The sequence below is a fragment of the Myotis brandtii genome, unplaced genomic scaffold (assembly GCF_000412655.1).
Source record: "Myotis brandtii unplaced genomic scaffold, ASM41265v1 scaffold2968, whole genome shotgun sequence".
Classification (NCBI taxonomy): domain Eukaryota; kingdom Metazoa; phylum Chordata; class Mammalia; order Chiroptera; family Vespertilionidae; genus Myotis; species Myotis brandtii.
Genome location: NW_005361345.1, coordinates 21,979 through 33,167, shown reverse-complemented (window position 1 = coordinate 33,167; position 11,189 = coordinate 21,979). Strand labels below are relative to the sequence as shown.

Sequence of the window (11,189 nt, the reverse complement as noted above, 5' to 3'; positions counted from 1 at the left end):
CCTACCCCCCCTACCCCCCACCCAGGTAGTATTCCGTCTTTGATTGCTGGTCTCTTTGTTGGACTTTTGGCTGGCTATGGAGCTTACCGTGTCTCCAATGACAAGCGAGATGTGAAAGTGTCTCTGTGTAAGTAAGACATTTTCCAGGTATGGAGCATCGAACCTGGGGGGTAGCTGATATGATGCTTCTAAATGTAATATTATTGCTTAGTGTGTTGGAATGGTACAAAACAAAAAATTCGGCCTTCTTCTAAATACTAAAATAGTATTATTTTATTAATCAGGTCTTACTTTAAAAAATATATAATTATTTTCCTTACATTCGGTTACCTAAACATTTGTTGGGTGTCTCCGGTGGGTGGGAGTATTCTGCCCAGAGTTCCTGAGGAAAGTTGAATAAGCCAGCAGTCCTAGTCTTCAAGGAGTATTCTGTAAATAGACATTTAAGTTAGAAAAAGACTTCCTTTTAAAGGTGTTTCAAGAATGGATTTTAACATGCTTGTTTACTCAAACCTTTTTAATGAGCTAGTTAAGTGTTTTAATAGAGCTTTTCATCTTTTGAAGAAAATAGCAACTCAATACCTATGCATAATAGTTGTTATATTAGGAAGCTTAAATGATATCCCTTTTTTTCACAAGCAGGCATTGGTGAGGTGTTTGCAACTCTGATGCATGTATTGGTTTGTTTTTTAGTTGCAGCTTTCTTTCTGGCCACCATAATGGGTGTGCGGTTTAAGAGATCCAAGAAAATAATCCCAGCTGGGCTGGTGGCAGGCTTAAGGTAAGAAAAACTATTTTAATGTACATTTTCCTCTGCACCTCATTTTGAAATGCTGAATTTGGGGCAAAAGTCATTGTTAACTTGAAACATCAAAGTAATTTTTTTTGCAATAAGCATGACTGTGAACCCTTAAAATATGCCTGCAGTCAGTCTTTGGGATGGATGTGCACAGGAACATTTATATTGAATATACTTAGTGTTGCTGTAGTATTTGATCACATGTACACTTTACCATTTTCAAAATAAAGAATTCAATTAAGTCTCATTTTTTCTCAAGATTTACCCATGTGAGGCAGTATTTTGAGTTTTTAAGGGAGAAAACAATTTTTTTTCCCAATAGATCAGTAGGGAGCTTCAAATTTCTCTTCATTTGATCCCGGTAATTCTATCCATGAGATTAAGCATGTTGCCAAGTAAAAATTTATAGTTATATTTTTTTTGAAAGAGGGGCATAGCACTGCTGTTTCTATCCAGCTCAATGTAACTTTTTAAAAATGTGTTTTTATTGATTTCAGAGAGAGGAAGGGAGAGGGAGAGAGATAGAACTATCAATGATGAGAGAAAATCATCGATCAGTTGCCTCCTGCATGCCGTCTACTGGGGAACAAGCCTGAAACCCGGGCATGTGCCCTGACTGGGAATCGAACTGTGACATCCTGGTTCATAAGTTGACACTCAACCCCTGAACTATACTGGCTGGGCATATAGGTTATATTTTTAATACTTCCTGAAACCTGCCTTAATATATTGAAAGCCATAAAACATGTTCATTTCCTTTGATACACATTTTTGCCTTTTGAAATTTTTTTCTGAAGAAATAATGAGATGTATATAATGTCTGGTGTTTATTGCGACTTTATTCCTAACGCAAAACATGATAAACTGAAAAATTAGAAACAACTTAAAAATTCACCAGTAAGGAAATGTTTCAGTAAATGTTCGTCCCCTTAATGGAATACTGAGCAGGCTTTACATGTCATGTTTTAAAAAACTATTTAGTGGCATTGGAAAAATCTTAATAACATAAGGAGAGATTATTTAAATGGATAAAAAAAAAAACAAATATACTGTGATCTCAATTTTTAAAAGTTTGTATATGAAAAACCAAGATCAGAAGGGAAATCTCTCAAACTGTTAGAGTTTGTCTCTGGGTGGCAGCATAATGAGTAATTTTCTCCTGCTCTGTAGAATTTTCTAGTGTGGCTGTGTTTATGATTTGGGGAGGAAAAGTGTGATTACAAAGACTGCTTTCCAGTTTGAGGCCTGTCTAAAAATGATACTTGGTGGTGGAAAGAATCAGAAGTAGGGTTTACGGGTCAAGAAGACAAGACCCCAAAGATATGAAATGCCTGCTGCTACCACCCTTTTAAATTGCTGTCTTTTGAAAACCACCAGAATGTGTCTTAGGTTGATGTCCCTATTTTAGGGAAATGACTGTCAGTAGTTTCAGTTATGATGGTAAAAAGAAAACTTGTGTATTAAAAGAAAAAAGACAAGACCCCAATCAATGAAAAGTAGCTGAGATGGCAATTACTCCTCAGAATTGTTCCTTGATTATTTTTTTCAACTTGCTTAACTTTACAAGCTTTTGAAAGGTGTGTGTTTCTTTAGAAACCTTTCTCTCATAAAGCTTTATCCCAGATCTTTAGAACAGCGAGTTCTGATTTTTCTCATTCATTGAGTGAACATGTTTAAGTGGCTAATTCAGGCACGTCTGGGAAGTTCGAATGCAGGGATAATGAGGTCACCCCTGCTCCCACGGTAGGAGTCTGGGAGAAGCCTGGGAGCCAGGGTTGAGTTACACCACAGTTAGGGGAGCATGCGGCCCTTTCTGTCTCAGCCGTGTAAGAGCCACCCTTCCTTTGCCTTTCTTCTCATCCAGTCTCATGATGATTCTAAGACTTGTCTTACTGCTGCTCTGAGAATCCGGAGGAACTGAAAGCTGAATTGACGTCATTCTACACTAACGGGCAGAACACACTCTTGGAACTCAGAAGATAAATTTCAGTATGGAATGTTAAGTGTCTTATTTAATACTAGAAACAAAAGAAATACTGTCACCTCTTATATGAACACTAGTCTGAGGTGTTGTTTGTTTTGTTTTTGAACAAAACTTTGTTTTCTAATTGTCAGGTACTGTTTTCATTAAAGGTATTTAATAGCCTTGCCAGAGTGACTCAGTTGTTTGAGCATCTTCCCATGCACCAAAAGGTTGTGGATCCAAGTCCTGGTCAGGGTACATACCTGGGTTTCGGGTTTGATCCCTGGTCAGGGAGTGTATGGAAGGCAACTGATCAATGTTTCTCTCTCACATCTATGTTTCGCTCTCTCTCTCCCTCTCTCACTTTCCCTCTCTTAGCATGTCCTTGGGTGAAGATTAAAAAAAACATATTTAATAAATTGTAATATACCTTTTCATTTGCTATGTCTAGTTTTATGTATGTGGTATTTCTTGACAATTCTAAATACTCATCTGAAGTGAATTTAAATGAAACTGCAGCGTATCAGATGACGGAATGCCCTAAGTCAGTGGTCCGCAAACTCATTAGTCAACAGAGCCAAATATCAACAGTACAACGATTGAAATTTCTTTTGAGAGCCAAATTTTTTAAACTTAAACTATATAGGTAGGTACATTCAACTTTAAATTCACGGTTTTCGTCTTCTGTTTTTCTTTGCTTCTTCTTTGTAGCCATCTCAAACAGGGCACCTAAAAAAATGTTTCATTTTATAATAATAAAGCCACCAACACAAAAGAATTACAATTCTTAAATTGATGACAAAAATACCTGTAGGATTTGCAGCTGGTTGGAAAAATACAGGTAACTTTATGCTTCGAGTAGGTACTTTTGTCACCCGTGCAAGATTTGCGGACGTGACTAGCACTAACCACTGCACAATGAGACTGCTGACTGACTGGCTCACTCAACTCGTGCATGAATGGCGCGCGCCTCCCCCATGCTGCCTGCGCCACATCTCCCATCGCCCAACCGACCGACACCCCCCACTTCTTCTAACGCCACTTCTTCAAAATAGACTCGCCCAGGCCGAAAACCGACTTCAATTGCACTGTACATGCGCACCCGTACGTGGTATTTTGTGGAAGAGCCACACTCAAGGGGCCAAAGAGCTGCATGTGGCTCGCGAGCCGCGGTTTGCCGACCACTGCCCTAAGTGGACCTCAGAGAATGCTGATATATCTATGTCATTTGTATTATATTAGAAATGATATGTTTTGCATTTTAATTGTGTTGCTGCCAACATTATTTTTTTCCTTAAAAGAATACATCATCAGAACACTCTGTGCTAAAAGAATGTATTTAGTATTCAAATAAAAGATGATCTGTTTTAAACCTTTTTTTATTTTAGTGTCTTATCTATATACTTAATCGCCTTTGACATTTAACTATTGAATTATTAATGAAAGAAGTTGGGAAGGAGAGTTATTAAACCAGAACTTCTCCTTAGGAACAGACTCTCTCTCTCTCTCTCTCTCTCTCTCTCTCTCTCTCCCTCTCTCCCTCTCTCTCTCTCTCAACATTAATAATTCTGAAACAAAAATGATTTTGTCTCAATTCACCACTTCATTTTTAGACTTAGTTTTGACTTTTACTGTCCAAGGCACTTAACTTTCAGGCCCCAGATTGAACATCAGTTCCAGCCCAATTCTCCCGCTGGTGGTTGTACGCTCTCTGGAAGGTCATTTCTTCTCTTTGAAACTCAGTTTCTCATCCTTAAGGAGGAATTGGGACTAAATGACCGACAAGACCCATTAGAGCTCTAAACATCTGCAATGTTCTTGTTGGCTCTGTGCAGTTGTGTCAGATTCCAAACCCTTTTTTATTATTATTTTATGTTTTTAATTGAGGTAACATGTGTTAATGACATTATATAAGTTTCAGGTGTACAACATTATAATTCGATATTTGTGTACGCTGCAGTGTGCTCACCACCAAAAGTCTGGTTTCCATCCATCACCATACAATTTACTCCCTTTACCCATTTTACCTCCTCCCACCCCGTTCCCCTCTGGTAACCACCAATCCATTGTCTGTATCTATGCGTATGTTTTTGTTTTGTTTGTCATTTGTTTCTTTTTGGTTTTATATTGCACATATGAGTGAAATCATAGAGTTCTTTTCCTTTTCCATCTGCCTTACTTCACTTAGCATAATACACTGCAACCTTTTCTTTAAAGGAAGTGAATGGGTAGAGCTCCCACTGAGAACAGCAGAGTTGAACGACTGCATTCAGTTACCTTTGCCAACTGACTTTCAAGGAGGTTGTTAAACTTACAGTGATAAGTAATTCAATTAAGGGGAGAAAGAAACAACAACAACACCTTAACCAGTTAGGAATCCCAGACAAAATCCTTTGATATACTTTAAAAATATCCTACCTAAAAAAAAAAAAAAAGAAAGAAAAAGAAAAAATCCTACTAATCCTAATGGTATCAAAGAGGTTGTGGCCACAAGCAAGTCTGGGGTGCCCCCCTCACTTGCTGATGGTCAAGGGTAATTGAGAAGAACCTTCATATTCAAATTGCCAACAGTTTATCAGCTTATACTCAAACCATGATTATGACACTGAAGTAGAAACAAAATGTGAACTTGGTAATAGACACCAGGTCAGAGTGAGATCACGTGATAGTCTGGGGCCTGGAGGAAAGAAGTTCTTAAATTTTTGCCCAGCGAATGTCTTTGAGGTGTTCCCTGCTGAATAGAGCCTTTTCTGGTCATTAAGCTAAGAATGATAATGTTACTCAATGCCTTTCTCATAATGGCTACGATTTTGAACATTTGGATAGGAGACACTTTACCCATTAGACAGCTTTGGAGTGTCTGCCCCATTCACAGTGGTTCCTTCTCCGAGAACTGCTCAATCTCTCTCACCTCCTGTGTAGGCGTGATGGGCTCTGCTGGCCATGGTTGCACTGCAGACCCCCACCTTCCAGCCACGGTCCAGTGAGCCACCTGACTCAACTGCAACCCAGTTTTCATCCTAGGAATTTAGCTTTGAGACTCTGAGGCAGCTCTGTGTGTTGCTGGAACTGGAACATAATCTTTAATCCACCATATGCCACAAACAAATGATTTAGAAGAACTACTAAGAAAGAGCCCAGTTAGCCTCTGGAATTGAAATAGAGGAAGAGAGTTGGAGGGAAGGAAGAGAAGTTAGACACTGAAGTACCCTTGAGAGAAAACCCCTTTCTTTCCTCGCATTGGCCCAGTCAAATGCTGGAGAAGACAGGCTGAGAAATGCAAGAATCCCATTATGGCTTAGGGTTTCTGCAAACCTGGGAAACATTTACCTTCTTACAAACTCAGAGTGACTCAAAAGCATTGAGTAGTAATGTCTAGGTGCGGTGTCTAGGCAGGTGGGCTTGAAAGAGCCTGAGAGTTATCCACTTAAGAGCCAGATGTTTCCAATGCATAGTTACAAATTCAAAGGACCATGTTGTGTTAATGAAGGCAAGGTGGTCACCAGGGCATGGTGGAAATGAGGACATCTTGGCAGTCTCCTGTGTGGACAAGTCTATTAAGGACAGGAGGGCCCTCTCTCCCCGGTGCCTGAGGACTTAGATACAACCCTAGAGAAAATATGGGGGAATGTTTTGGGAAGGAGACTAGAACTGTTTGAGATTTAATTTGGTGCCCTTGGTGGAGTGGGGCTCAAAATCGAAATTAAATGCAGTTGCAGAAATAATAAGGGTTAAATTCTTGCACTCTTGAGTTGGTGAACTGATGGTCACCCCATCTCACATATAACATAAAGTTCCCTTTTCAGAGTGGATGGCTTAGACTCCATTTTAACAATCAGCAGACTGATAATTACAAAAAGAAAATAGGCCACACAACAGATGCTCTTACATTACACAAAAATAGAACATTATCTTGTTTTGTATTCAAAGGCCTGTTCTTCACAATAATTTCCCAGGCTCTGATAGACCTCAAAGTTTTAGAGTCCCAGAAAGTTGGCCTGGATAGGATTTATTCAGAATAGCATGATCAGCAGTGTTTTAACATTTCTTAAAAGCAAAAGTGTATTCTGAATGCCAATGTCTAAATTAGTTGCCTGGGTTAAATGTTTCAAGTCAAAATATCTTGACTTTATTTGATTGAGGTCTTTATCTCCTAAATGATAATGAAGCTAGATTATAGGTGGGTTAGCTTTGAAAAGATGTGTCATCATTCCATAATAATTTGAAGAACTTACTATTAAAAGTACAAATCAAAACTATGGTACCATAATTTGTAAGATGCTTGACTTCAGTTAAACAATTAACCAAAAAATACCTGTAAGAATTCAAATAAACTCAAAATGAACATTTTAAATGTGGAAAACATGTTGCTGATTTAGAAATATACTCTTGGTATTATATGTTCATATATCTGTATTTAAAATAAAATATCCATAAATGTAACAGATAATGATACATCTCCAGTCCGCTCAAGATGTACATACTAATTTGAGGTGAGAGAGCAACAAAAATACTTGGCAAATATAACTGAACCAGTATTGTTAGTTCATTACAAATGATTTGAACTATAAGTTTGGCTTTCATTAAAGCTATAACTTTATTATAAACAGAAAAATTAACATCGATGAGAGAGAAACATCGATCAGCTGCCTCCTGCACACTCCCTACTGGGGATGTGCCCACAACCAAGATACATGCCCTTGACTGGAATAGAACTTGGGACCCTTCAGTCCGCAGGCTGACGTTCTATCCACTGAGCCAAACCGGTTAGGGCTATAAATATTTTTAATATCTGTTATTTTGTGTTAAGAACATAATAAACACATTCTAGAGTAATTGCTGGATTTTTAACAACTGAACTTGTTTGCTTAAAAGAAAGTACTGGCTTCCTCAGACAAATGATACCGAACAGAACTCTGAGCAATGGATATTAATAGAATATCATCTTCCGCCAGTGCTTTCCAGCTCTCTTTCCTTTTGTAATTACTTCCAAATCTGTCTTTTACTGAAGTCAAGGGAAATTATAAGAAGAACGTTCAATAGACCTTAAAAACACTGATGCCAGTTCTCTCCACCTACTTGCAGAAAAGGAGGGATTAAAAGCAATTATTGTGCATTTATTTCATTCTAGACAGAAGAGCGTCATAGCTTTCTGCTAAGTAGTTAATTTCATAGCTTTCCAGTGTGCCTTTGAAGTAAACAAATTTAAAACTCCATTGTTTGAAGTGTGTATGAGCATAAGGAATTAACTGCAACAGTAACTGCATGCCCCCTTCCCTGTTCTCAGCCTAGCATTCTGGAATTTTATCTCCAGTCTTGCTGGCACCATGCCTCCATTCGGCTTTGTCTGCTGAAATTGGGCCTTAGTAACGTGGTTTTGTGGGTAATTTAAGATAAAGAATTTCCCCCTTTATAAAAGTCAGCCTAGTAATGGAGTGCACAGTACATTTCATGTGTCCTTGGTTACTGAATACATACTTTCTGGTTTATGAAAATCTTTTATTTATTTATTTAAATTTATTTTTATTGATTTCAGGGAGGAAGGAAGAGGGAGAGAGAGATAGAAACATCAATCATGAGAAAGAATCATCGACCAGCTGCCTCTAGCATGTCCCAAAGTGGGGATCGAGCCCCCAACCTGGGCATGTGCCTTGACCGGGAATCGAACCATGACCTCCTGGTTCATAGGTCAATACTCAACCACTGAGCCATGCCGGCTGGGCTGGTTTATGAAAATCCTGCTTATGGCATAAAGTGAGGTTTGCTTTGCTCCTGGCACGCATTGGTCTGATTTGGAAAGGCTGTGCGTCAGTCTCCATACAGGATGATCTCTTGGCACTGGGAACTGAATTGTTACTAACAGCGGAAAAGGAAGCTTTAAAAATAATCAGGTGCCAGCTAGATAAGCAAAAAAGTTTATATATTTAAACTATAGTGGAAAAATTTAAGCAAAATCAATTGTCTTTTAAAAATCCCAATGGCCTATTATACTTTAATCTAATATTTTTAAATTGACAATCTTGAAACACAGAAGTTTGCAATTGAGTGCAGTTCAGCCTGTCAGCATTTAGAACATATTTCCTTCATGCATGTGTAATGTGCGTGGAGCATATATGTGAATGTGCACGTACATTCTTGTATTGGAAGCTTCATTTCAAGACAGATTAGCATGAAGGTATTAATTAATTTATTTTTAATTTATTTTGATTGATTTCAGAGAGGAAGGGAGAGGGAAAGAGAGATAGAAACATCAATGATGAGAGAGAATCATTGATCGGCTGCCTTCTGCACACCCCCTACTGGGGACCAAGCCTGCAACCTGGGCATGTGCCCTTGACCGGAATTGAACCCAGGACTTTTCAGTCCGCAGGCCAATGCTCTATCCACTGAGCCAAACTGGCTAGGGCAAGATGTTAATTTATAAACCACAATATTAGGGACAATTATTCCCACTATGACAGAGCTGCTTTTGATTTTGAAATCAAGTAGGAAGCTCCCTGGGTATATTTAAAGGATTGTGTTAAGATGTTTTGATGCACGATTACCTTCTCAGTGAGTTACACCCAGCAAATAATAGTTACAATTAAAGTTATTAGTTTGTCCTTTTTATGTCATTACATTATAATTTATTTATTTTATGTTTTACAAATTATACTAATATAATTATCCACTAACCTCTAGAAAGGTAATGTAATTAGTTTGACAAATCCACACACTGTGACTAATTTTCAGTTTTCTCTTCATTCTTTTTTATTATTATTTTTTATTTCATAGAGGAAGGGAGAGAGATAGAAACATCAATGATGAGATAGAATCATTGATTGGCTGCTGCCTTCATGCCCCCTACTAGAGGGATCGAACCCAAAACCCGGGCATGTGCCCTTGGCCGGAATCGAACCTGGGACCCATCAGTTCGCAGGCCGACACTCTATCCACTGAGCCAAACCGGGTAGGGCTCTCTTCATTCTTTTTTTGGTGCAGAAGCAGCTGAGTTTTTCTTCAGTAGTTCAAATTATGGTTTCTAGTAGCTGTAATTTGACACTATACCTTCCAAAACACTGTATCATCTGAGCAAAACCTTATGGAAGAAAGCCAGACATTGGATTCCTATTTCATCTAGAATGAAATCCTGATTCCTTGATAGTACTCACAGGAGTGTCATCTGCCACCTGCCATCCCCACCTCGTCCCCCACTCTCCAGCCACGCCTCCTCTGGCCTTGGGGACTATGCACTTTCCCACGCCAAGGCTTTGAAAATTCGGGTTCCTTGGTTTGAAACCCTCTCGCCCATCTCCTTGCATGCCTGTTTTCTTCTCACTTGTAATGGCTCCTCACCTCCCCCAAGTAAATAACAAGTGCTGTCAAGGATGTAGAGAAAAGGGAATCCTCATGCACTGTTTGGTGGCAATGCAGATTGGTGCAGCCACTGTGGAATACAGTATGGAGGAGCCTCAAAAAATTAAAAATAGAACTGCCTTATGACCCAGCGATTTTACTTATAGGAATAGATCTGAAGAAACCCAAAACAGTAACTCAAAAGAATATATGCCCCCTATGTTCATTGCAGCATTATTTACAATAGCCAAGATATGGAAGCAGCCAGGTGCCCATCAGTATATGAATGGATACAGAAGCTGTGGTACATCTATACAAAGGAATATTACTCGGATATTTTAAAAAATGAAATATTACCATTTGAAACAACATGGATGGAGACAGTATTATGTTAAGTGAAATAAATCAGTCAGAGAAGGATAAATACTATATGATTTCACTTATAATTGGAATCTAAAGAACAATATAAACGAACAAAACAAAAACAGACTCAGATACAGAGAAAAGTCTGATGGTTGCCAGAGGGGAAGGGGGTGAGGGTTAAAAAGGTGAAGGGATTAAGGAGTACAAATTGGCGGTTACAATATAGTCATGGGGATGTAAAGTACAGCATAGGGAATATAGTCAATAATATTGTAATAACTATGTATGGTGCCATTAGGTACTGGAAATTTCAGAGAAATACTTTGTAAAGTATATAATTATCTAACCACTATACTGTACACCTGAAACTAATACAAAATAATATTGAATGTAAATGGTTTTTAAAAATAAAATTTTAAAAATGTTCTTTGTGATAGCATAAATGGACCGAGAGAGTATTATGCTAAGCTAAATAAGCTAGTCAGAGAAAGACAGATATCACACGATCTCACTTATATGTGGAATTTAATGAACAAAATAAACATATGAACAAAATAGGTCCAGAGGCATGGAGGCATGAAATGGACTGGCAGATCCCCGAGGGAGGGAGGTGGGGAGGACAGAAAGAGATTGACCATAGAACATATATGCATATATGCATAGCTCATGGACACAGGCAATAGTGTGGTGAAGGCCTGGGTGGGGGGGGGGCTGGGTGGAGGGGGGCAG

At 38.6% G+C, this 11,189-nt stretch overlaps 1 protein-coding gene across 2 annotated transcripts in view; it reads left to right on the top strand.

Annotated features, from left to right (window-relative positions):
- TMEM14A (transmembrane protein 14A) overlaps positions 1-2,951 on the top strand; it is a 10,826-nt gene extending 7,875 nt beyond the window's left edge. For both annotated transcript variants that reach the window (XM_005869479.2, XM_005869478.2), the window contains exons 4-6: positions 26-127; positions 694-781; positions 2,664-2,951. In XM_005869479.2, coding sequence (XP_005869541.1) covers positions 26-127; positions 694-781; positions 2,664-2,703 — 230 coding nt within the window. In that variant the 3' untranslated portion in view covers positions 2,704-2,951. The remainder of the gene's footprint in view (positions 1-25; positions 128-693; positions 782-2,663) is intronic.
- Positions 2,952-11,189: the final 8,238 nt, after the last annotated feature.